Source organism: Syzygium oleosum, unplaced genomic scaffold (assembly GCF_021117445.2).
Source record: "Syzygium oleosum isolate NSW1041296 unplaced genomic scaffold, Sole_v2.1 Sole_v2.06, whole genome shotgun sequence".
Lineage (NCBI taxonomy): Eukaryota > Viridiplantae > Streptophyta > Magnoliopsida > Myrtales > Myrtaceae > Syzygium > Syzygium oleosum.
Genome location: NW_026607490.1, coordinates 4,790,863 through 4,818,361, shown reverse-complemented (window position 1 = coordinate 4,818,361; position 27,499 = coordinate 4,790,863). Strand labels below are relative to the sequence as shown.

Here is a 27,499-nt window from a genome sequence, read left to right as displayed (position 1 = left end):
AGGAAACCAAGGGAGAGAGCCGCGACACAAATTAGGAAAGCCCTCGAGCCCCCGGACAAAGAAGTGGTTCGAGCTCTTGGCAACCTGAAGTGAGAGAGCGAGGATCGGGAGGCGATTGGGCTGCTCCATTTTAACGAAGAAGTAGATGGGCTTTAGGCAGTGGCGGAGCAGGAAGGCGAGGGAGAAAGGGAAGCCGAAGGTGACGCAGCGGAGGAGAGAGGCCTGAAAGATGGGGGGAGAAGCAAGTGAGGTAGGAGATCCAAGCGCCGGGGAGCGAGCTGGAGGTGACCTAGAGTGGCAATCGCCTTGCTGGAGCAATAGAGGGTCTTTGATCAGATCGTCGAGCACCTGGCAGCGATGGACCGGTTGCGCCGGTTTAGTCCCGAAACTTTTGATGGACCGGATGCGTCGGAGGAAGAGGTGATGGAATTGGAGGCGATACCGGAGGAGGAGGAGGAGCTGTGGAGTCGGAGAGACATGAGCAAGAAGGCGGAGAGAAGGATGGGGAAGGCGTGCGGCGACAAGGAACGAGGAGAGGAGAATGCTCTAGGACTGCGTGAGAGACGAGTTAAAGAAAATGATGTTTCCGTTTCGTCAGAAAGCGAAAGTCATTTTCCCCTAATTTAAAGAAAACATTTTCCGTTGACCGAAAACATTTTCTTTGACCAGTTTGTTTTCCTCACGCCAAAGACCGGAAAATCCCGAAAACCTTTTCTTGGAAAACATTATGACGGAAACAAACATAGCCTACAGAGCATGGTATAAGTTTAGATAGTCTCTAAAGTTATTGTCCCAGCATTGAACATAGGCCAATTACAAATAAAGTCTGGTTTTTGCTACTGCCCAAGCAACTCTCGAGAACTAATCAGGCATGAAATTCTCGGAGCATCAAATAGACCTTCGGAGGGGGGATCCTAGTAGAGCCGCCTACAGAGCGTGAGGCCGTCTCCGACGGAAAGAAGACAGCACTCGACGCGCGGATCGTTTGCCAGGAAGCTATTCAGCTCCCTGAGGCAGCCCCTCCTGACCCTCAGATACTCCGCCATCTCGTCGTCTTCAGAGAGCGCGACCGCCCCGAACCACAGGGTGTTATCGTACCCGATCACTCCTCCGACCTTCACCAGCTTGAGCAGGATCTCGTGGTACTTGATGTAGTCCTCCTTGTTGGCGTCCACAAAGGCAAAATCAAAGGCCCCCGCTTCTTCACCCTACGTACAATTATATCCACAAGTTTCTTTGTCGAGTTAAGTAGATCAAGCGAGGACGTCACTGCTCCGACGGATAGTCAAATGTCCGATACGTTCACAATTTTTCTCTGTTGTAAATTACACGGTACGCTATTACTGATCGTCAACTATTCTATCGACATAGGCGGCCTCGTTATCAATAATTGAATGGTACTACATCGACCAAGTATTTATCATCTATGCCCGGACTGACAACGTTACATGAGCCCGCTGATCACCTCCAGTTTCTACAACATGATTTACTATGCACCATATGTCGAATAGTAATAATTTAAGACCAAGTGAACAAACTTCAAATTTTCCAAAAAAAATCTATATTTTACATAGTAGGGTTTGCACCATTAAAAATCTCAAATTTGTGCTTCCATGAAGCATTTTACCCCGAATTAATTTTCATCTCGCAAAATAAAATAAAAAAACCAGACCGGTACCCCAGACTAAAATCCACCTTCCGTTAGTATTCTGTCTAATATATCATGACCGCAAATACGTGTGTCGACATGTATGTATTTGAAGGGAGGGTGGTTTGGATCAGGAGTACCGGTTTGGAAACTTTTTAAGACGAAAATTAGTTTGGGGTTAAATGTGTCATAGTGTTTTCAATTTGAGATTTTTTGTAAGACTGAAATTAATTTGGAATGAATGTGTCGTGGATACCAATTTAAGAGTTATGGTGATATTAACCTATAGATAGTATTGGACAAGCATGTACTTACATTTTCGATGAGGTCGTTTAGAACCAAGAAAGCATCTGAATGGATGAAGTTGATCTTATGGTCGACTCCGGCTTTCTTGATAAATGGCAGGCCCGTTTCATAGGCCTCCCTATCCGGATCCATCGCCAATATCTACACAATAAGGAGATAACTTGTTCAATTATGGAACAAATTTCGTCACAGTAAGAGAAACTAAGATGCTTACAATGTGAAGATTAAGTGGAATTGTCATTTATCACCTTGCCGTCGGCCGGAAGTGCAAGCGCGGTGGTGAGGAGAGAATAGCCAGTGAAGACTCCGATCTCTATCGTCCTTTTCGCATTCACGAGCTTCAAAATCATGGAGATCAGTTGCCCCTCGTCAGCCGGCACATTCATCAAACTCCTGCAGCAGTTATAAGCAAAGCTAATCGATTAAACTATTCGTAATTTACCATTCACGGCCATCGTTATTCCAACGGAAAGATGTTTTGCAAACATCGCACGCCCCGCTAGATGAGCTTATGCTTATGTGCAATGCATTTTACATGCGGGGCTTCGCGCATCACACATCATCAACAGACGTGCAGCGCAGATTTGCAACATAAAAAGAATAACATGTCGTTTTGAAAGATCTATACACCCTTTTAATTTTGTGACTTTGAAATGAATTCCGTTACATTAATAGGTGACATGTTGGTGGGTATTATATATTGTAAAAGCCGATGGCGTTATACAGTGACTTAACATCTTGTTAGAAATTAAAAATTTCTAGTGCGATAATGAAGATTAAGACAGAGTTTAAAAATTTTACTGAATTTTGCGTGAAGTAAAACGCACTGGTAGATTAGAAGAAGCTATTTGGCTGATGAGAGCGGATAACTGTTATGAATCCAAGTAACTTACCAGTACTGGTACTTCTGAACAGTGGCCTCTCTGAGTTCTTTCAGCTGCTCGTGCTCTCTCGGATACGCATTGCAACATCAACACACCATATAAACACCAGCATCATTGTTTCCAAATATCGATGTCGCTAGTATCTTCGGCGAATTTTAACCAGCTGGATGTTCATGCACACAACGTAATACAACAATATATTTCCGCTCCATGCAAATATCTTGAAGAGTTAGTTCTTCTTAACGGCATCTCTTTTCCGGCGGACTTTTCTCGAGATCTCGCCTTGCACGGTTAGTAGACCTAACTAAACTCGCGAAAATGTTACAAAAAGAACCCACTAGAGAGAACATACGCGTACCCTTTTAACTTAGCGCGAAGCAGATGATCGAGTAATCGATAGTTAAACACGCGATGCTGATACAGTAAAACCAAACCTTTAGGAGGGCTTCGCTTGCGAGGATCTTCCTTTCCGAGCCTCCCATGCCTGATGTGCCTGTTACTCTCTACTGCTCTGTTCCACGAGGCCAGAGTTTCCAACTTTCGAATTGGAATCAATAAAGACTTGTGCCCACCAACGTCCCAGCAAAAGAAAGAGATAAACACGTGGGCAACAAGGGAACAGCACAGTACGCTTGTTCTGACGTGTATCCACCGGTCAAGGCCTCTTTCTTCTTGACCTGTCTGTTTTCACTTACGTAAACCCACGGAATGAAAAGCTCTTCCGTCGTCGGTGTGATTATTCAGTAGGTAAGAGCTAGCATGGCATGGTAGCGAATGGTCGTTAGTAGTAGCGAGGAAATATTCAGTGAGTTGTAAGCACCACGTCAACGGATGACGTGGCGTGCGCTTATTTATTATTAACCAATTATGAATTGACCCATGGAATCAAAAACATAAATTAAAAATCCCCCAAATCCACCTAGATTTCTCTTTTCTTCCTCTTCCATCCTCACGACGATGAGCCCCACGCCTCGTTCCACCATGGCCACCGGCGGTGCCGGAGTTAAAGATTCAAAAAAGATTCAAAAACTGATGAGTGCGACGTGGCCTGGATGACAAGTGACAGAGGCAAAAGAGTGTTCCTTTTCTATTTTTTTTTATAGATGCCACCAAGACTTGAACCATGATTAGAATTAAGAGGGAAGGGAGAGAAGGAAAAACGAGGACAATGGGACCTACAAAGGTTAATATTGTCAAAACATTGTGATATATAGTGTTTTAGTTACTGTGGGAGTGGAAAAAGTGTGACTCAAATAAAATATAAAAAATTCAAAAAAAGAATATAATATTGAAAAAATTATTCAGGTTAGCACCGGTTGTACCACGTAAGATTACCAGCGTTCACGTCAGCAATTTCCAGTTAAAATTGGCCGGAAGAACTAAATTGTCAAATTATTAAAAATTTTAGGACTAAATTGACAAAGTTGAAAAATTTATGACTGAATTGGTATAAGTGCAATAAGTTTACGATTTTTTTTGGTAATGTCCCTGGTAAAAGCATAGATGGTTGGCAATTTGAAAACCCACAAAGTTCGATAATTAATACATGAAACGTGTGTACGATACTCTTCAAAGTATGTATTTATCAATCTAAGGGTGTGAATAAGGAATGTAGGCTTTTCAAAAAAGAATGATTAGTACGAATTATATGAGTGTGCGCCCCATAATTGAAAATCACTGGCGAAAGATTCCACAAGTGCCTTTACCTCCACATAAAACTCCAATCCATGTTTCAACCATTTTATCCTTGACCGCACCATCCCTCTCTCCCTGACTGCACATGGTCTGCAAATTTTTGTGTGTTTTTTTAACCTTTTCAAGTCCTAAGTGCCATAATGCTCTTTTGCAGGTTTGGACTTTTGGTATCGACCCATCTTCGTATGGTTCTCTCTCTCCAGGAAATCATGTGTGTTCTTATCTGCCTGTCTGCTTGAAACCTTTGTTCTTGTTCTTTTCCCCAGCAGATCAATCCACGAGGAAATGATAGACTAACGCATTTCTTCCTGCAGTCTGAACATAGATCAAACAGATCCTTGACTTGATGAATAGGCGAGAAAAACCTTTCACAAGCTCGCCCATGGAATCTAGATTGTCAATTTTTTAGGAGGGGGTTCGAAAAGAGAGAGAACAAAAAAGAAAATAACATTTAAGATATAAGGTTTTCTCACAGTGATGCGAAAATTAGAGCATATATGAAAGTTACATATATGTACTCAAATGGGTATGGACCGTCGAATTCGGTAAATCTTTTGCCGGACTTGCTTTATGCAAGAGCTTATACTTGCTCGGTTCACATGTGTCATGGCTGCATTCAATTACTTCTCCTCTACTAATGAGCATGACAAATAACCAGAATAAAAAAATATTCTCCATGACAACACTAGAATCAAAGCAACAGGAGGACATGATATATGCATGAATACATACACATATATATAGTACTTTGATTTTACTTATGGGCCCATTATAAGCAAAGTCTGTTCTTCTGTGGTCCAAGCGATTAGCAAGAAGAAATGTTAGAACAAAATTTGAAATACTATTGTATTCACTTGTATATAAAAAAGATTACAAGACGCACATATATATAGGATTAACACACGACTCTACGTTTACTCTAGTCACATGAACAGACACGTCTAGATTCATAACATTAAAGGCTATCTTGAAAGGCATAACTTCCTAGATAACAACTTTCTAGATTCCAAATATCAAGATGAACTTGGGTTACGAAGAGTTTCCTTGAGATCTGAAAAATCCTTTGCGATTTCCAACAGCCTCCCTTAAGCCGAGTTCATCTTGACCATGCCGATCATTCTCTTAAGTTTAAGGAAAGAATCTATCTTCAACGGCTTAGTAAACATGTCAGCCACTTGGTCTACCGACTTGCAATACTGCAGCACAATCTCCTCGGACTTCACCAGATCTCGAATGAAGTGGTATTTTATATCAATGTGCTTGCTTCTTCCATGGAAGACTGGATTCTTTGCAAGGGCAATTGCTGACTTGTTATCACAATAAATCACCGTCGAATGCTCCTGCTTATGCTGTAACTCAGCGAGCATCGAACGCAGCCAAATTGCTTGAGTAGCACAATAAGCTGCTGCTATGTATTCCGCTTCAGCACTAGACAAAGCAACCACCCGCTGCTTCTTTGAAGCCCAAGAAAAAATTCCATTTCCTAAAGAGAAAACATACCCGGAAGTACTCTTTCTTTCTTCAATATCACCTCCCCAATCACTGTCTGTATATCCCACAAGCTGAAAATTATCAGAAGCAGTGTAGAATACACCATCATTCACAGTACCTTTAATGTATCCCAGAATTCTTTTCGCTGCCTGAAAGTGTGATTGTCTAGGGCGCTCCATAAATCTGCTTACCATCCCAACACTAAAAACGAGATCTGGCCTAGTAGAAGTCAAATATCTCAGACTTCCAACTAGCCCCTTGATATACGTGGGATCAATTTCGGAACCACTTCCGTCTTTTGTCAACTTCAACCTTTCTTCCATGGGAGTGCTGATTGGTTTACAAGTAGCCATCTTGAAACGCTCAAGAATATCTTTGGCATACTTTTGTTGACAAATAAAAATACCATCCTCCGATTGTGTAACTTCTAAGCTGAGAAAATAATACATCAGACCCATGTCTACCATCTCAAACTCATGAGTCATAGCCTCCCTGAAATCACAAATCATCTCTTGACAATCTCCAGTAAATATGAGATCATCGACATATAAGCAAGTAATGAGCATCTCACCATTCAAGCCATTCTTAACATATAAAGTATGCTCATAAGGACATTGAGTAAAACCATGATTTAGAAAATAAGAGTCAATTCTGGTATACCACGCTCGCGGTGCTTGCTTAAGGCCGTAAAGAGCTTTCTTCAATTTGTAGACAAAGCCCTCTTGTCCTTTCTTGACATAACCTTCAGGTTGATCCACATACACTTCCTCCGCAAGTACGCCATTGAGAAATGTGGACTTGACATCCATCTGGTGTATTTTCCAATGTTTCTGAGCAACCAAGGCAAAGATCATACGAATGGTCTCCATTCTAGCAACTGGAGCAAATACCTCAAAATAGTCAATCCTGGGTTTTTGTTTGTAACCCTTGACTACGAGACGAGCCTTCAACCGATCAACATCACCATTAGGCTTGTACTTGGTCTTATAGATCCATTTCACACCGATGGACTTTTTACCTTCCGGGAGAGATGTGAGCTCCCACGTATCATTTTTCTCAATCGCGTGGATCTCATCATTCATCGCGCGAACCCAACCATTATCTTAGGAAGCCTCCTGAAACTTTGTCGGATCACAATCTGCAAAGAGAGCAAAATTGATAATTTCTTCATCAGAGGGATCATCATCATTGGACAAAACACAATCCTTCAAACGAGCCGGTAAAACTCGTTCTCACCGTGGACGTGAAGAACTTTCAGCAAGATTTTCGATAGGATTTTCAACAGAATTCGATGAAGTAACTGCTGTCGAAGTCTCTACTATCGAATCTGCTATCGAACCTGGTTCCACCGAAGCCGCTACTGGTTCAGATTGACTATATGAATCGGGCTGAACCGTCTCCTCCTCATCTAGGACAAAGCGAAACTGCTTCTTTTCTTCCGTGTTCCAAGTCCACTCACCTTCCTCGTTGAAGGTAACATCTCGACTGATTACCACCTTTTTCGTTACCGGATTATACAACCGATAACCCTTGGTTTCATTACTGTAACCGAGGAAGATGCACTTCTCGCTCTTCTCATCAAGCTTCTTACGAAGCTCATTTGGCACATGGGCATAAGCAATACACCCAAACACACGAAGATGCTGAACTGAAGGGATTCGACCACTCCACACCTCCGTCGGTGTCTTGAACTCAAGACCTTTAGTGGGACATCTGTTCAACAAGTAAACAGTACAAGCAACCGCCTCCGCCCAAAAATGCTTTGGCAAATGTTTAGAACAAAGCATAGTACATACCATTTCGATAATAGTGCGGTTTTTTTCTCTCCGCTACTCCGTTCTGTTGAGGAGTATATCGTGCTGTCAATTGATGCTTGATGCCGCATTGCTTGAAGAAGTCGTCACCAACCAAATATTCTGTGCCACGATCAGTTCGGAGAATCCGAATTTTGTGCCCACTTTGGTTTTCGACATAGGCTTTGAACTCCTTGAAAGTATCGATGGTGTCGGATTTCTGCTTCAAGAAATAAACCCGTGTTTTTCTGCTAAAGTCGTCAATAAAGGTAACAAAATACCTGTATCCGCGATTCGACGATTCACCAAGCGGTCCGCAGAGATCGGAGTGAACTAACTCCAATGGCTTCGACGCTCTCCATGATTTTCCTGAAAGAAAGCTTTCTCTGGACTTCTTCCCAATGACGCATGGTTCACATATCTCCTTTGGAGAAGAAATTTCGGACAAACCTCACACCATCTTCTTTCGACACAACAGCTTCAAGCTGTCGAAATTCACATATCCGAACCGCTTGTGCCAAAGCCATGAAGAATCTTGCACTGAGGCAATAAAACATGACGTAGCATAATTAATATACAAAGGAAAAAGGCGATTTCGGGCCATTTTTACCTTTGCAATCAATCCTCCTTTGCCATCATGAATCGTGCAAACCTCATCCTTGATGATCATGTGATAGCCTCGCTCGGACAACTGTCCCATGCTCAAGAGATTCTCTCGAAGACCGGGAACATAATGAACGTCGGAAATGTTTTGAACCGACCCATCTTTTGTTTTGATTTTAATGCTCCCCTTTCCCGTGATAGGAAATTTTGCATTATTCCCGAACCTCACCTCCGAACGAAAGGTGTCATCGAAATTCGAGAATAACTCCTTCTCGCTACACATGTGATTACTGCATCCGGTGTCTAAGCACCAAACATTCTTCTGGTTCTCCACTGAAGCATTACACGTGAATAAAAGAGCATTACCATGCTCATCATTGCTTTCAACAAATCTATCGACAGAACTTGCTACTTTAGCATGAAATTTTGACCACCAATCCTTTTGCTTCGACACTCAGATTTATAATGCCCATACTTTTTACAATTAAAACACTGAATATGGGACTTATCTGTTTGTTGTCGAGGTTGCTTCTCCTGCCGCCTTTTATCTTTCTTTTGAGTAGAAAGATTTGTCTTTTCATCGGGTAACACCACTGGCTTTGTAGAGCCTCCTCCACCGTCTTGGACTTCTCCTTGAGTCGTTGCTCGTGCATTTGTAGAGAGCCAATCAACTCATCCACGGTCAAAACTGAGAGATCACGGGATTCTTCAATGGAAGTCACAATATATTCGAACTGCAATGTTAGAGTCCGAAGAATCTTCTCGACGATCTGTTGATCACCAAAAGTCTCACCACTGGCCTTCATTTGATTGACAAGAGCCAATACGCGTGAGAAATAGTCAGAAATGGACTCCGACTTTTCCATCTGAAGGAGCTCGTATTGTCGACGAAGAGTCTGAAGCCGAACCTTCTGGACCTTCTCAACGCCTTTGTAAATTTTGATGAGAGTATCCCATGCTTCCTTCGCCGTCTTCGAATTCGCCACTTTTTCAAAGATTGACGAATCTATCGCTTGAAAGATGTAAAAGAGAGCCTTACCATCTTTCTTACGATTTTCTTTTATCGTCCTCTGCTCCTCCGTTGTCGAATCTGCCGCTGCTTCTGGCTCGACGAATCCTTCTTCGATAATCTCAGTCAGCTCCTGGAATCCGAACAGCACCTCCATCTGGATCTTCCAATGCTCAAAATTCTTCCCATCAAACCTTGGGAGTTGAGGTTGGACATTCTCGGCACTACTCACAGAAGCCATCTGACTCGAGATCTTTCAAAACTTAGCCAACTGGCTCTGATACCAAATGTTAGAACAAAATTTGAAATACTATTGTATTCACTTGTATATAAAAAAGATTACAAGACGCACATATATATAGGATTAACACACGACTCTACGTTTACTCTAGTCACATGAACAGATACGTCTAAATTCATAACATTAAAAGCTATCTTGAAAGACATAACCTCCTAGGTAACAACTTTCTAGATTCCAAGTATCAAGATGAACTTAGGTCACGAAGAGTCTCCTTGAGATCTGGAAAATCTTTTGCGATTTCCAACAAGAAAACACAGAATGAGACTAGCTTGAAGAAGGAAGAGAGGCCATCATCATCATCAGCAGCAGCAACAGCACAGAATTTTCAATAAACGACAAGGGAAACTGGGAGAATTTTGGGTTCAAGCGTCAGCCACACGAGAATGAATTAAAAAAAAACAGCAAGACATGATGGGTTTGCATCCACTTTCACATTATTACTTTCCAATCCAAAGTGATCTATTATTTCCATGAAAGAGAAGTTAACCATCATCTCATGAGCTGACAACGGAGGGGGAGGCGCGGGGGTCGACGTCTCCAAATCTGTCGCTCAGCCTCCGGGACGACGGAGAGGGTGGATGCGAGGTCGGGCGTCGCTCACGGCCATGGCTCCAGATCTGGAGCCTTGGCCGCGAGCCCACTGCTCTGCATCTCTATATCTGCCGCTCAGCGGCTGGGACGACAGAGAAAGTGGGCGCTCAGATATGTGGACGAGAGGCCGTCCATGGCCGACGCTGCTCTGCATCTCGAGTCTTGGCTCGTCCATGGCTTCCGGCAATGAGCTCAACAGCTTTGCCGCGGACCGTGGTGGCCACGTTGGGGCGGTGGCTTAAGGATGGTGGCGTTGGCGGCGGCGGCGGCGGCTTGGGCGGTGGAGATAGCCAAAGCGGAGCGGAGGTTGAAGATGGAAGGAGGAAAAAGAGAAATTTTTTTAATTTCCAGATCACTATCCACATGTCAAGATCTCATTGGATATCAGCAAATAAGCGCACACCGCGTCAGCTGAAGGAAATGATTTCCCTTTTTTTCAGAAAGCGAGACTAACTTTCCCCTGTTTTTTAAAAAATATTTTCACAACTCGATTTCCTTGGGCCAAACACCAGAAAATCCGAAAACCTTTCTCTAGAAAATCATTTCAACCGAAACAAATAGAGTCTTGGTTAATAGAAATTTATATTGGTTGATTAGCATTATCGTACTACGAAGTATATTTTGATATCAAAGTGATGACCCATGGTATAAAGTTTAAACAATCTTGAGATTTATTCTCCCGCCACTGGAAATTGGCCAATTACAAATGAAGTCTGGTTTTTTTTGCTACTGCTCAAGCAGCTCTTGGGAACAAACCGCGCATGAATTTCCCGGCGCGTCGAACAGAACTTCGAAAGGGGGATCCTAGTAGAGGCGCCTACAGAGCGTGAGGCCGTCTCCGACGGAAATAAGACAGCACTCGACCCGCGGATCGCTCGCCAGGAAGCTGTTCAGCTCCCTGAGGTGGCCTCGCCCGACCCTAAGGTACTCCGCCATCTCGTCGTCTTCCGAGAGCGCGACCGCGCCGGACCACAGCGTGTTGTCGTACCCGATCACTCCTCCGACCTTCACCAGCTTGAGCAGGATCTCGTGATACTTGATGTAGTCCTCCTTGTTGGCGTCCACAAAAGCGAAATCAAAGGCCTTCTCTTCTTCGCCCTACGTACAATTACATGCACAAGTTTTTTTCTCTTTTCATCTGCTTGTTCTTCTGTTATAAATTGCATGATATGCTATTATTGATCTTCATCTATCCTATTGAGTTTTGTGGTCTCACTTATTATCAATCATCGAATGGTACCTACATCAATCAATTTTTTATGCATGGACCGACGACATTGAATAAGCTCTCTGACCACCTCGAGTTTCTATAGCACGATTTCCTATGAACCGTATCGGATAGCGATAATTTAAGACCAAAACGAACAAACTTCATCATTTTCTGAAAAAAAAAAAACTGTATATTTTACGTAACAGGATTAATACCATTGAAAATATCAAACTCGTACTTTTGCGACACATTTGTTCTCAAATTAATTTTCATCTCGCAACAATCAAATCGATACTTTTGGCTCAAATCGACCTTCCATAGTATCCTGTCGTGGATCGAAATATATGCATCTTAAGAGAGGGTAGTTTGCGTCAGGGTTATCGGTCTAGGATTTTTTGTGAGAAGAAAATTAGTTTGACGTAAATATGTCGTGGGGGTTCTGATTTGAGATTTTTTGTGAGACAGAAATTAATTTTGGGCGAATGTGTTATAGATGCGGGTTTGAATTTTTTTTTTTTTTTTATATCAACCCTAGACAATATGAGACACACATGTACTTACATTTGCGATAAGGTTGTCCAGAACCGAGAAAGCATCCGAATGGATGAAGTTGATCTTGTGGTCGACTCCGGCTTTCTTCATGAACGGCAGGCCAGTCTCATAAGCCTCCTTATCCGGATCAATGGCTATTATCTACGCAATAAGGAGACAACTCGTTCAATTACGAAACGAATTTCATCACAGTAAAAGAAGAAGTTAAGATGCTTACAATGTGAAGAATCAAACGGAATTACTGATGATTACCTTGCCGTCGTCCGGAAGTGCAAGCGCGGTGGTGAGGAGAGAATAGCCGGTGAAGACGCCGATCTCGATCGTCTTCTTCGCATTCATGAGCTTCAAAATCATGGAGATTAGCTGCCCCTCGTCAGCCGGCACGTTCATCAAACCCCTGCAGCAAAATGTAGCAAATGTGTCCGATTAAATCGTTCCGTGATTTATCATTCTCGGAGATCGCTATCGTACATGAAATACGATGTGATCTCGGAATCGACATTATGATACCGAGTAATTTACCAGTATTGGTACTTCTGAACAGTGGCCTCTCTGAGTTCTTTCAGCTGCTCGTGCTCCCTCGGATATGCATTTGTTTCCAATATGTACTGTAATTCCAACAAGAACACACCACGAAAAAGATCAACCTCGAGATATGCATTTGTTTCGAGATAGCTAGTCACCTCTATATGTTTCACAGGTTAATTCGGATAGAGTCGGGCTATTTCGTCGATCGCAGGATATCCTCTCTTCGTCTGCGCTCGATCTCGTATCAAACTTATAATCGAGTGCATTATTCTTCTCTCTAAAAGTTTAAATTGTTTAGAACGCGACATGAAACAAATATTATATCTTAACGTCGCGTGAATGGTGATCCTGGCCAAGGGCTGGTCTCCGTACGACCTCGCTCGCTCGAGGAAGCTCGCGGCCAACTCCAAGACGGCGAGCGGAACCCATCCCGCAACTCTCTTTCCTCTCCCCATCCGCTCTCGACAACACCCAGTTCGACAAGACAAACAAAGAGCGCTGCTGAAAAAAGTCAACTTCCACGCCAAAAAAGGAGACAGGGAGTACCAATTGATGATGTGCGGCCTTGGTTAAGGTTCGTGGGTCGAAGTTTCAAATCAATTTCAATGAATAAAAAGCAACAAAAAAAAAAAACGGAAGAGAAAACTGAAAACCAATCCGAACCGAACCGAACCGAACCGATTTTTCAGTTCGATTCATATTTGGTTCGAGCGAGATTCGATTTAGTTCAATAGTGCACCCCTAACGGTTTAGTTCGGTTCGATTCTTCAAGAAAATCGAATCGAACTTGAACCATTTACACCCCTGGTTAACACCATACCTTCGAGAGAGCTTCGCTTGCGAGGATCTTCATGTTGCCCGAGCCGCCCGTGTACGACGTGACTATTTGGACTCTGCTACTCCACAAGGCCAGAGATGGTGACCTTTTAAATAGGAAAGGAACGGTGAGGATGTCGAGAGAGACCGGGGGTTGGCTCTCGTGCCCCCTCGTGATTGGTTGTTCGCACGTGCATTCACCGGTCAAACCCTCCGTCTCTCTCTCTTCTTGGTAGAAATTCAGAAAGCTCTCCTGTCTGTTAGTGTAATTATGCAAGTAATGATAGAACCTCCGAAGGCGTGAGCAGAATGCACGATCGTGCACTGTTCCGACGTGAATCTGAAGTCATTTGGTCGAAAGAATATAGGGACAATTTCATCGACATTCCTGCAAAATTGTTAAAGAAATTGTCGAGATAGTGTACTCGAGTCTTCTGAAACTTGGTACTAAAAATGCAATTGAGGAATTTTCGTGATATCCGTCTGTTTTTTGTGAATGGAAAGTCTACATGGCGCTTCGTTTTTCCTTTTCCCATCTTAGGCAAACCTCATGAAAAGGCCGAAATACAACCATCCTCGATCAACCATCAAACTCCATGTATCATTTTAACCAAGATAAAAATAGGAAGGGTGAATAGCATTGGGCGACTGCCTTTGAGTGCTATCATAGGAGTTCCATGGCTTCAACAGAATGTTTAGTCGGAGTCATAATTACTGTTCATTTTGAGCGAACCCGTCATTGCCGTCCCACCAAGGCCCTAATAGAAATAGAGCCGAAGTCATCCTATGTCGAGACACGATCGAAACGACAAGTAGACAAATCGAAGCTTCCCCGGGCTCTCCTTTAAATACTTATTTGAACCATGAAATGTCAAACCCACGAGCTATCAAATAAGTTATTGCACGGTCTACGGTTAATGTAAATCAAACCCATCTCAATCTTTGATCACGGGCTTGGTCTACATGTATCACATGGTTACTTTTTCGAGTTGAAGGAATACCCACCATTCCTTAGTTCTTCCGAATGTCCGTCTCTAGGGTCCGTTTGAACGACGGATACATTTATTGTCCCCACGAGGGAGAAGAAAGAACCAATCTCCTCGCAACAGCATAGTATAAAGAAGAGTTCGTGTAGAATCGAGCACATTAAGAAAAACATTTGATGCCCGTAATGCAATTGTTACAGATTTCAAAAGCCCAAGTAGCTGTGAAATGTTAGGCCGTGAGCTTGCACACAGCTGGACCTCCAAAAACTACGTCGCATCAAGAGATTCGCCCAAGCTCTCGAATGTTACGTGGAGGGACAATTACGAAACAAGCGTGTCAGCTCATGTGGGCCTCACTCGGTCACTCGCCGTCGGATACCGTAGGCCATTTGGTGACTGCCGGTTGGTGCCTTTGTTATTAATGTTAGTGGTCTGCCCTAAGAATCAATCAAGGTTGATACTCTAATATTAGTTGTGGATTAGGTTGTGTCGGAAAACCGATCTTCACTATACTTAGGTAGTCATAATGTGTTGCTAGAGACCGCTTATGACTTGTGGGCCAAAAAGAGTTTTGGGCACACTTTGCTAATGTTTAGTGAACCTGCAGGGTCACACACAATAGCGAACGGACTTAATATTGTCTATGCGCCTTGATCTACTTAAGAAGTAGATTTTAATTTATTATCCTATTTAAATTATCTATGCGGTCGTGCGCGTTATGAGATAACGATTAAACGTACGATTGAAGGTGGACGGTTTGGCGGGCCCAAATAGCCGCCCACTTCTTTTAATTCCGCTAGATAATGAGGTGTATAAATAGATAGAGAATCGTTCTCTGTCTAGGGTTTTTTCGATAGAGTATCGAAAATCAAAAGGCGTTCAAGAAAAAGGAACTTCAAGATCTTTCGCTAGCACGTGGATCGTTGGAGAATTCCGTTCGTGTGTGTGGATATCGGTAGAGGCGCAATACTTGGGGCGCTAATCCAGACACAATCGGTTGCCGATTTATCTTCGATTTGCAAAAGGTACGTATCGAACTTCCGTCTCGATTTCAATATACACATGGATCCTGTCTAGGGTTCTGTATTCCGCTGCGTTGTTTTCGTTGATGAACCCTACAATTAAGTGGGTCGGATTTGGGTCTCGTGGAAACCCATTAAAGACCCCAATCACATAGAGCTAGAATATTTTAGACCCACTTACACTCCGTCCTTTAAATGTTTAAATACCCATATATAAAATAATCTTGAATATGTGAGCAAAGAATTGGGCACATGACCCATTTTGACACCTCTAATGGGTGTCGGTGATGAAGTGATGTTACCTTAACCTCTATTGCCCCCCGTGCAATTAATCTCACATTGCTTCGTTGATTGGTAAGTTATACCACATGCCTCCTCGAGCACGCAAGAGTGGGGACATAGATAATCGCGCTGTCCCCTTTTTAAGTTGGTTGCTATTGAAAAAGACACGAAAACTCATGTTAAGAATTGCAAAGCTTCTTCTACAATAAACTCATTACATTATGCTTGAATCATGGATCTGAATATGTACATTAGTCTCGGGCCAACCTAGGAACCGAACTAGTTGGTTTTGGGTGGTTCTTGGGGGTTGATTTGGTTCTCGGTTCCATGAAAGGAACTAGACCGACTGACTGCCTGGACCAACCAAAATTTCTTAATTTTTTTTTTATTTTGAAGCAACCTCTAATTAGTAAGTTACTTTTTTCTTTTTTAGCCTCGTTCGTTTGGCGGAAAATATTCTCCTTTGGAAAATATTTTCCCGGAAGTCATTTTCCGGAAAATGACTTCTTAATATAATTTTCCGGTGTTCGGCGATCAATATGAAAAAGTTTCGGAAAATATTTTCACCGGCGACCGCGGCGGTGGCGGCCGCGCGACCGGCGGCGGCGGGCGGCCAACAGTGGTGACCGGCGATCAACTTCCTCTCCCACGGAAAATATTTTCCTCCAATGGGCAATTTTGCCTTCACTTTGAGGAAAATGATTTCCTCTTTGTGAAAAGAGGAAATCATTTTCCTCAAAACAATGAAGGATTTGGGGGGGGGAAGGAAAAATGTTTTCCCACGAAAACATTTTTCGCCCGAATGTAATGACCAATTTCGATGTTGAACCTGTCTAACCCGGCAGGTCGAGAATTGTATGATTATGGTTGTGTTATGATTTTAAATGTTTGTTTCCTGGCCGAGATTGCATGCTAGCCTAGCTAGGTTTAGGGGTTGAACTCATTGAGATTCGTCTCACGGGTGTAAACCGAAACATTTGCACCCCCAACAGAATGTCGAGGGCATCACCTCTTTTTGGGAATACCGCCTTTTATCCAAAATAAGCCGTCGAGCATGCACTCCTGCTGGGAATGGAGCCAGGTAACGTAGAAGTGACTGTTTGGGTTATTCCATGACTGTCAGTGTTTCCTTTTGGTTGTCGTGAACACCAGAAAAGAGTTTTAAAATAGTAATATAAGTATGTACATATTTTCCGCGTTGAATCTTGTTTATTGGACTAGCTATCCTTGGCTCATATTGTAATTGTCTCGGGTTTGTTTATTTTATACTTCCGCTTGTGCTTGATCTCTGTATGTGGGGTCGGCGACTCTTCCCGGACGTCGCAATTTATCGACCGAAGGTGGATGCTCAGCTTCGTGGGGTAATGGGCGTGACACCGAACACTCTGAAAACGCGGAAAATATTTTCCGAAAAATATTTTTCCGCAAAACGAACACAACCTTAATATTGGGAAACTCTCAATTGTAGATAATAGAAGAAATCAAAAAAAAAAGAAGAAGAAGAAGAAGTATTGCGAATGGTAACCATTCCGCTTCGTAAATCAAATTCTGCCGTAATTGATTTCCGAATTCTTGCTTGAAATTGATTTTGGATGAGAAATCATTTGGTAAAACACGAATTCCTCGCTTTAGGAAGAATCGATTTTGAATGTAACTGCTTGATTTGTTGATTTTTTTGCACCTAAAAATTTAAATTTTACTCAAAGTGGGTGGCCACATGTATTATAAGCCATTCAGAAAGTTTTGAAATTTTTGATTTTTTAAATTTTTTTAAGCACCTAAAAAATTTAAATTTCACTCAAAGTGCACACACAAGTGATTCTGGCCATTTTCATGAAGTTTTGAATTTTTTTATTTTTTATTTTTTTTTGGCACCTAAAAAATTTAAATTTCACTCAAAGTGGGTGCATACGATATTCTGTGTCATTCTAAGTAAGCTTTTGAAATTTTGATTTTTTTATTTTTTAAAAAAATTCACCAAATTTCATATTTTCCCGAAATCGACTTTTTTTATTTTCTGGAAATTTTTATGAATTTTTCAATTTTTATGCATTTTTTGAAAAAAAAAAATTGTGAGAAAATAGGAGAATGTATTCCGAATCGCAAGCCTACAAAAAGTAGCCTTCTTCTTTTTCGCCAAAACTCATTTCGAATCAAAAATGCATTCCGGAATCAAACGTATTCTGCAAGAGTATTTTTAACAAACGCATTTTTATTCCGCACGCAAAATCGCCCTTAACGTATTCTAAATTTTTTAACAAACGACTTTCCGAATGCATTCCTGAATGTAATTTTTATTCTGGAATGCATTCCATGTGCACCCTAAGAAATCATCGGTTCCCAAACCAACCCTAGAATTGACCGGTGTATAGTCCAAGATCAAGTGCTGCCTTTCCCATTTCGATTTCAGCAGGTAACCGATTCATTCTAAAATCCGATCACCCTTAATCTGAATAGCTTCTCCACCAAAGCCCTAACGTTTGGGCCATTAAGCCCATTTAAAGAAAGAGATTAAACCTAGCCCAATTTCCAAAAAAGGCCCTTTGAAACTAGGGTTTCATCTCTGGCAAAGATTTCTCCTCTTCTTCTTCCTCTTTTGTCTTTGAGGCAGAATCGAACCTCCTCTAGGCCGCTCTGCAGCAGCGGAAGCTCACGAAGCAAGAAGAGCACTTTCGTCAGGGCACGCGCATCAGACACCCACCATGGTTGGTTGCGTTCGACCCCTTCTTCTTCCTTTGAGAATTCATCTCGCGAATGATCCTTTCTGAGCGAATTGTTTGTTGCCCGTTTGATACCCCCCGCAGGTGAAGTACTCCAGAGAGCCCGACAACCCCACCAAGTGTAAGCTTCAGCTCGATATCTTCTTTTTCAGCTCGTAGAAGTTCAGATTTTGTCCGGTGTTGTATGGTCGTTTATCAGATAATGTCTTGGATCTAACGATGTCCCCGAACATGTTTCCGCAGCTTGCAAGGCTAGGGGCTCTGATCTCAGGGTTCATTTCAAGGTAACATTTTTGTGCAGTGCTTTTTTCATGGCGATTTATCTGTTATTGTCGGTAGATGTTTCGTTACAATTGCATTACTCTTGCGTGGAGAATCTGTGGGGAAGCCTTCAAAATTCAAGTGGAAACAGGGGCTAACTTTTGAGTGACTCTCTGTAGCTATTTTAGCGATAAAGATTCAGTATTTGATGGCACATGGAACGCGTGGATGGATTTATCTGATTTAGGGATGTAGGGAAGGGCGTATAAGGAGATCTTTCATTTTGCCTACATAGGCAACGCGGCTGTCTCTTGAGTCTAGTGCGAGGAATTCTACTTTTTCCTCCGGCTATTGTCCAAATCTTAGCCGCGGTCGCCAGGGAATTTGACTGCCTACGTGCGTGCCGTTAACACTTATAGAACCCATCTTTTGGCAGCTCAATGAATTCAACTCGGCACACACAGATGTAATGATTTAATTAGTCCTGTAAGTGCGCAGTGTGACTTTCCGTGCACACGAGAGAGCGAAGGGTAGTGCGTAGAGTTCTTTCATTTGCCTCAATAGGAGGTGTCTCTTGAGCCTCGTGTGAGCATCCAGTGATTGTTCAAAGGCTAGCCGCCACTAGGGAATTTTCCAACATTCTTGAGCTGAGCTGAGTGACTTGAGTTGACTTGCTTAATGAATTCAAATTTTTTTTTAACATCTATAAAATCGATCTTTTGGTAGCTTAATGAATTTAACTCTGGACACAGAGATGTATTGATCTAATTAGTCATGTAATTGCGCAATGTGGCTTTCCGTGCACATGAGAGAGTGAAGGGTTTACAGAGAGGTGGCTCTCGAGTCTCGTATGAGTATTTCTAATCTAGCATCCAGTGATTGTACGAAGGTTCGCTGCCACCAGAATTTGCAACATTCTTGAGTTGAGTTGAAGTTGCTTAATTAACTTAAATTCTTCTGTTATCACCTATGAAATCCATCTTTTGGTAGCTTCACACTCAAGCAAGTTATGCCTTAGTGCTGCACTAGTATTGAATATGTTTTTGTGAATTTTATTATTTTTCAGAACACACGAGAGACGGCCTTTGCAATAAGAAAGCTGTCTTTGGCCAAAGCGAAGAGGTACCTGGAGGATGTGCTGGTGCACAAACAAGCAATACCGTTCCGACGATTTTGCCGCGGTGTCGGAAGGACTGCTCAGGCGAAAAACAGGCACTCTAATGGGCAAGGGCGGTGGCCGGTGAAATCAGCTAGATTCATTCTTGATTTGTTGAAGAATGCCGAGAGTAACGCCGAAGTATGTCGTCACAAACTTTCGTCCTCATGATTGGGGTTTTATTTGTTCTGCTATACTAATAGAACCCGTCTAATTTTGCATCAGGTGAAGGGTTTGGACGTCGATGCGCTCTATGTATCTCATATCCAGGTGAACCAGGCTCAGAAGCAAAGGCGCCGCACCTACAGGGCTCACGGAAGAATCAACCGTATGTTATCAGACGTTGTGCCCTTGTCACTGTCGTCTTCATTCTACTATTGCTAATGTTATCTCGTTTCATTTTTGACAGCGTACATGTCATCTCCTTGCCACATCGAGTTGATTTTGTCAGAAAAGGAAGAACCCGTGAGGAAAGAGGTAGAGTCTGTGGTTCCATCTTTTACTATGCCAACGGCATAAGTTGCCCTGTCTAGTCATTTTCTTAGATGCAATGTTGGTCTTGCAGCCGGAGACTCAGTTGGCAACCAGCAAATCTAAGAAGTCGCAAGCTTGAGGCGGCAGTTCTTCCTCTCAGGAAAACTCTTTCGATAGACGGACCTCGTTTTTTCATTTGAACTATTTGCCATGGTAGTATTCAGGAGATTTGTCGTCACCTTTTGGTACGAGAGGTACTCTTTTTTCCCCATACGTAGTATGTCTTAGTCCTCAGGGCTTGCTCGATTGAATATTTTCCGGGTTCTTGGTCAGGACAGTCCAGCGAGCTATGTATGTGTTCAGGGTCCTCCAAACTAAATTGTTTCCTCAAATCAAAATCAGCATCGCTGTTTTCTTCACTAATCATCGACACATGGAATTTACTTTGCGCTCGCACATCGATACCCTTTGATCGTCGAAGAAGGTAGTTACGAAAACTGGCGCTCACATGTTAATCCGGCAATTCCCGAAGTGTAAAGTAGATATTGCATTTTGCCTCCACAGGCAATGAGGCGTCTCTTGATTTCTATTCAATGTTTTTTTTACATTGGTTAATTAGTATCATCGTATCAATACCACGACCATGAGATATGTTTCGATTTTCGGGTGATGATGCGTGGAATAAAGTTTGGACATCCTCGGGATTTATTCTCACATAATTGAAAAGTCGGTCGATTACAAATACAGTGGAACTTTTTGCTACTTCCCAAGTAACTCTCGGGAACAAATCAGGTATGAAATTCTCCCTCGTGGCCTCCTATTTTCGGACCGTTTTCCATGGGAATCGGATCGGACCGGCACAATGCGAAGGCGGCTTCTAATAGAGGCGCCTGCAGAGCGTGAGGCCATCTCCGACGGTAAGAAGACAGCACTCGATGCGCGGATCGTTTGCCAAGAAGCTATTGAACTCCCTGAGGTGGCCTCTCCCGACCCTCAGGCGGTCCACCATCTCATCGTCTTCAGAGAACGCGACCGCACCGAACCACAGAGTGTCGTCGTACCCGATCACTCCTCCGACCTTCACCAGCTTGAGCACTAGCTCGTGGTATTTGATGTAGTCGTCCTTCTTGCAATCCACAAAAGCAAAATCATAGGTCCCCTCTTCTTGGCCCTACGTACAATTACATGCACAAACTATTCATATTATTATTTTTGAGTTAGGTAGCTAATAATACGTTCACAATATTTTATTTTTCACCTACTTGTCTTTGTTTTGTTATAAATTAAAAGGTATGCTATTATTGACCGACAACTATCCCATCAAATCGGGTGGTTTCCCCACTTGCTATCATCATTCATCCAATAGTACTAGATCAATCAATTATTGTTACTTGGGACCGACAACATTTCCAAATAATTTAGGACCACGTTATCAAACTTCAAATTTTCGTCAAAGATTACAGATTCGAGATAGATATTTGACACGCATGCCCTTACGTCTGCGACGAGGTCGTTGAGAACTAAGAAGGCATCCGATTGGATGAAGTTGATCTTATGGTCCACTCCGGCTTTGCGAATAAATGGCAAGCCCGTTTCGTAGGCCTCCTTGTCCCGATCTATCGCTATTATCTGCATAAGGAGAGATTAACTCGTTTCATTACAAAACCAATTTCCATCGCAATAAAAACAAATTAAAATACTTATAGAGTCAAACTCAATTGGAATTGTCATTTTATTACCTTGCCGTCGGCCGGAAGTGCAAGCGCGGTGGTGAGGAGAGAATAGCCGGTGAAGACTCCGATCTCGATCGTCTTCTTCGCATTCATGAGCTTCAACATCATGGAGATTAGCTGCCCCTCATCAGCCGGCACATTCATTATACTCCTGCAGGAAACATTAGCAAACCAGTTCGATTTGATTATTCAGAATTCGACACCAATCAATGAGCTTGTGCTTATGTGCAATGTATGTTACATATGGGGCGTCGCGCGTCACGTCCTCAACCGACGTGCCATGAAGATATGCAACACGAAATGAATGACGTGCCTCTTTGGAAGATCTAATACACCCTTTTAAATTTGTGACTTTGACACGAATTGAGAGAATTACAAAAAAAGTTCTAAATCTATTGCAATTGTACCAATTAAGTCATAAACCTTTTTTTTTTCTAATTGAGTCCTAAACCTTTTGCATTTGTGCCAATTTCGTCCATCCGACAAATTTTGACCAGAAATCGCTGACATAAACGCCAACCGTCCTACATGATGTGGGCGGTGTTCATTGGACATTTTTAAATAATATTTTAATAATTTTTGGATTTTTTTGTCTTTCTTTTTTTCTTCCCTACTTCCTCTAGCTGGTGGCCGAACCTCGACAACCGGTTAGAGGCAATGGAAAGCCTCGCCAGTGGCCGAGAGACGCTCGCCCTCGTAGCCGCTGCCAGTGGTTGGGAGAGGCTTTCCCTCACCAATGGCCAGCAAGGTCTCTCGCCTCTAGCCGGTCACCGAGGTCCGCTCACCGGCTAAAGGAAGAAGGGAAAAAAAAGAAAAGAAAGAGAAAGAAAAAGAAAAAGAAATTGAAAATTTGTTAAAATATTATTTAAAAATGTCAACGTTAGAGCTGGCCACGCCACGTAGGATGGCCGGCATCCATATCAATAATTTCAGGCCAAAATTCATATGATGGACTGAATTTGCACAAATGCAAAATGTTTATGACTCAATTAAAAAAAAGATTTAGAACTGAATTGACACAATTATAATAAATTTATGACTTTTTTGGTAATTTTCCCGACATGAATTCCAACGCAATCATAGGCGACATGTTGGTGGGTATTATATATCACATTAGCCGACGACGTTAAACAATGACTACAACACCTTGTCGGAAACTGGAAATCTTCGGTTCGATAACAAAGATTAAAATGAAAAATAAAAAATAAAAACTGAATCTTCCGTTAGGTAAAACACACGGGTAGATTAGAAGCCTAATGCTATAATTTCATCAGAAGCTATCTGGCTGGTGAGAATAAATAACTATTATAAATCCAAGTAATTACCGGATTTGGTACTTCTGAACGGTGGCCTCTCTGAGTTCTTTCAGCTGCTCGAGCTCTCTCGGATATGCATTTGTTTCCAGTATGTACTGCAACATCAACACACCACACAAAAATCCACATAATCCTCTCACTTAGGGAGAGAGAGAGAGAGAGAGAGATCTCAATTTCCTTTGCAAATTTGAATGATAATGTAACTTCGAGTTAGTTTAGTTACCTCTACAATTTTCACCGATTAACTCGTATAAACTTGCACTATTTCACCTTCTTATCACGGAATGTTATCTCTTTTTTTGCACCCAATCTTATACTAACTATAAATCGGTGCATATTCGTTTCCTCCAAAAACTTAAAATATGAAAAAATGACACGAAATGTGCTTTATATCTTTAAGAACGTGCACCATGAAGAAAGAGCCTCTGATGGCAATCTCGAGAGGAGTTTTGCAACTACTGTAAAATTGTCCAGCGATGACCTACTCCACCCAAAAACATATTTTCACGCTTTAGACTTAGGCCGAAGTCTCATGCGCAATCTTAAATTAGCTGAATCAAAGAACCGATGGTAAGAAGACACGCGATGCTGAGATGGTAACCCAAACCTTTGAGAGAGCTTCACTTGCCAGGATCTCGCACTTCTTCGAGCCTCCCATGTCAGATTCCAGACCTGTTTGGTTCAACTTTGAAAATGCTACTTGGGGAAATGCAAATACCTTTGGGTGAAAGCCCATTGGGAAAATGCAAATGGTGTTTGATAAAAATATTTTGTAAAGCTACTTTTGCCAAAATATAGTGTTTGGTGAATTTTTTTTACAAATGGACTTTGAGAATTATCTTATTTATTAAAAAAAAAACTAACCTACCCATCGCCGGAGCCGGCCGCCGCGCGAGATAGATCCGCGCCGGCGGCCGTCGCCCGAGGTCCGGGCGACCCCGGGCGAGCCGATCGCGCCGCTCGGCGGATCGCCCGAGGCCGGCGACCCTCGGCGGGGGTCGCACGACCCGGGCGACGGCCGCTGAGGTCGCACGACCCGGCGACGGCGCTGAGGTCGCACGACCTCGGCGACTGGCCACCGAGGTCGCCTAGGTCGCGCGACCCGGGCCGGTGGCGCCCGGGCGGTCGCGTGACCCAGTTGGCGGCGCTGGGCGGTCGTGCGACCTCCGGCGGCCGTCGCTGGGTATCGTGCGACCAAGCGCCGTCGCCGCTGGGTAGAGCGACCCCAGGCGGCGACGGCCTGGGTCGAACGACCCCAGCGACGACGTCGCCTGGGCGATCGCCCGACCCCAGGTGACCTCGTCGGCCCTTCTCCCTCGCCGGCCACCCTCGTCGGCCGCCCTCGCCGGATGCCTGGTGAAGAAGATGAACAGCTTCAAAAAAAATAAAAAAGAGACGTGAACAGTAGCATTCCAAATGCTAGCATTTGGCCAATGCTAGCATGAAAGCTGAACCAAACGGTTTAGCATTTTGGGAAGAGGCTTTCGAGGCCGAAAGCCCCTTCCCAAAGCTGAACCAAACAGACCCTACGTCTAACGAGACTCTACACCTCAAGGCCAGCGATTCTAATCTAACCTCCATATAGGAATCGTAAGCACTCGCAACCACTGGTCAAAGCCTACGTGCATCAGCTGGTTAAAAGTTGGTGTAATTATTAGGGGTGACCAAGATGGACTGCCCGAATCAGGATCGAACCAGACTGGACCGACCAATTTGGTCCGGTTCTCGGGAATATCGGTCCGGTTCCCGGTTCCTAAAAGTGGAATCGGTTTCCGAGCAGTCCGAGCAGTCCGGTTCCCGATTCTAAAGTGGGAACCGGACCAACCGGATATATATATATAAATATATATATATTTCTAATTTTTCCATATATAAATTTATTTACTTTTTAAAATTTTTGAAAAAAATAGAAAGCCTAATTTAATTTCCTCAATTCCCTTTCGCCTTTACCAATAAATGACTGGTCCCATTGAAACCGGACCAAACCGAACCCAACCATCGGTCCGGTCCGATTTATGGTCCCAGGATTAGCCGGTCTGGTCCCCGGTCCTAGAAACTGGGAATCGATCCTCCCAGTCCGATTCCCGGTTCTTGGGTTGGATTGAACCGGATCGGGAACCGATCACCCCTAATAATTATGCAGCAATGATTGAATCTCCGAAGGCAGGAGCCGAATGCTCGATCCGAGTGGCGTTACGCTTCTGCCCTTAAAGCGCAGGGGGGCTTCTTGTTCCCACTTCCATCCAACAAAGAGAGGAGACGAAGACGTGGGCTCTCTTGTTTCACTTCTATGGAACAAGGTTGCCACGGTGCGACTCGGTCCTGAAAAGGAAATTCTACGTGTGATTTTGTTTATGGTTGTCCTTGAAATGTAAGACCACACTTTCCTCACGCACTCTTCGAACACGAATTTAAAGTCATTGCTCGAAAAAACGATAGAGACAATTTCATCAAGAGTCCTGAAATTTTTTTTTAAAAAAAAATCGTCACGATAGTATACTTAGTTGGGAAAATCCCTTATGATGTTTTGAGGGTGACAAAACAATCAAAGGCTCCTATTATATGCATTGGTTGTGTAGAACCGGTTTATAGGATGCAGAGAGCAATATGCAGATGGAGACTAGAACAGGAATGTCTGAAGGCTATATTAGTGCTCTACTTCTACGGAAGGTTTACGAGATATTGGACGTGAAGGATGTCTAAACCTAGATGGACCTGTGTAAAAGGTGAACGAGCCGTAGAACGGGGGTTGGTTAAGGCTTGGATGGACCACTAGAAGGTGAAGATATTTGTAGAACCAAAAGACTTCCATGTGCTAGGAGGGACCGGTCTGTACAAGGTGAACAGTCAAATCACGCAGAAGCAGTTTCTGCTTCAGACATAGTAGAGCACATGATTCGTGCTTCTCCAATCCTAGATAAAGAAGACCCAGACCTTTTTCGAATTTGATTGGAATTCAATTGGACGTTTAATAACCACTTTCAAGCTCTGGAATTCGCAAAAAGAAACCTAGAGAACATCATATCAATTTCTACATTTTTGTGAAAGCATGTTAGAAGCAAAAAGCTAGCCCTATTTTTAGAATACTTCTGCTTCGTCCAGAGGCTGCACGCTAATCACACCTAAAGTAGGTCTATCGGCCAAAGATGCTGGTCCAGCGGCTCCTTAGACTCTAAAAAATGAAAAGGTTCCAGTTGATAGTTTGAAGATTGGACGCCTATTTAAAAAGAACAAAGGTGGCAGAAATTCAGAACTTCTATTCGCTCTATTGATTATACTCTCTAGCTTTTACTTGTGTAAAACTGTTTATTCTTTGATTGAGATTCTATGTGAGGGTCGTCTTGTAATCTGGGAAGAGAGAGGATTATAATGTGGTAAGAGGCGATTATATTCGTAGAGTTATCTCCCGAGCTTCGTGTAAAAGAAGCACCCTCTACATACAGTAAAATTTCTAAGATTACTAATAAATTCAAGCCTTGTTGGTGGCTGTCAATTTGGAAGAGTGGATCTAGACCAAGTAGAAGGCCGAACCACTATATATTTTGTCTTGCAATATCTTCTATTTGTTTAACTCATTTATTATCGGTCCAAAAAAAAACTCCTTTATTATCTACATTTGCATAATTTCTTTCCTTTTACAAAAGCATTTTCTCAAGAAAATATTGGGTAGAGCTATAATTCCAGCGTGGCAAAATCCGAGTCCATTCACCGGGAGACACGTGTTGCCCGAGCCCATTGCGTCGAATAAGAGAAAATATTCAAATGAAAAAGCAAGACTCTCTCTCCTCTCTCTACTTCGTGCGAACTTTTCACTCCCATATCTCTCTCTCTCTCCTGACTCACGCTCTGCGAACCACGGCATCGCCTCCGCCTCCGCCTCCGCCTCCGACGAACCACATTTCCTCCGCCGTCCGACGAACTATGTTGAACCACGCCGTCTCTTTGTCTCGACTCCCTCAGTTCTCTCCGTCTCTCTCGACTTACTCTGTCCTCGCCGTCTCCGCCTTCTGATGAACCACGCCCTGTTATATACCACGCTGACGCCGCCTCCGCCTCCGCCTCAAAAGGTATATATTTTCCTATATTTACTCCAAAATGTGTGTAATTTTGGGATATATTTTG

At 43.0% G+C, this 27,499-nt stretch overlaps 2 protein-coding genes across 9 annotated transcripts; one reads left to right on the top strand and one right to left on the bottom strand.

The window, feature by feature from the left end:
- Positions 1-808: 808 nt before the first annotated feature.
- LOC115680258 (flavonoid 3',5'-methyltransferase-like) lies at positions 809-24,040 on the bottom strand. Of its 8 annotated transcripts, none has more exons than XM_056312305.1 (5): positions 23,985-24,040; positions 23,387-23,472; positions 22,068-22,212; positions 1,964-2,095; positions 809-1,208 (listed from the first exon to the last, which is right to left on the bottom strand). In XM_056312305.1, the coding sequence occupies exons 1-5, from the start codon at positions 24,033-24,035 to the stop codon at positions 915-917; spliced, it is 708 nt and encodes a 235-aa protein (XP_056168280.1). In that variant the 5' UTR covers positions 24,036-24,040; the 3' UTR covers positions 809-914. The 8 variants fall into 8 exon arrangements, with proteins under 8 accessions (XP_056168280.1, XP_056168279.1, XP_056168277.1 ...); XM_056312304.1 differs by lacking the exons at positions 22,068-22,212; positions 23,387-23,472 and adding exons at positions 12,336-12,480; positions 12,606-12,691 and having other exon boundaries at positions 23,985-24,037; XM_056312302.1 differs by lacking the exons at positions 22,068-22,212; positions 23,387-23,472 and adding exons at positions 2,203-2,347; positions 12,606-12,691 and having other exon boundaries at positions 23,985-24,037.
- Positions 18,300-20,747, top strand: LOC115680261 (60S ribosomal protein L17-2-like). The gene is made up of 7 exons (XM_030604053.2): positions 18,300-18,422; positions 18,522-18,558; positions 18,681-18,721; positions 19,765-19,995; positions 20,080-20,182; positions 20,264-20,331; positions 20,420-20,747. Exons 1-7 carry the CDS (start codon positions 18,420-18,422, stop codon positions 20,465-20,467), a joined length of 531 nt encoding a protein of 176 aa, XP_030459913.1. The 5' UTR covers positions 18,300-18,419; the 3' UTR covers positions 20,468-20,747.
- Positions 24,041-27,499: the final 3,459 nt, after the last annotated feature.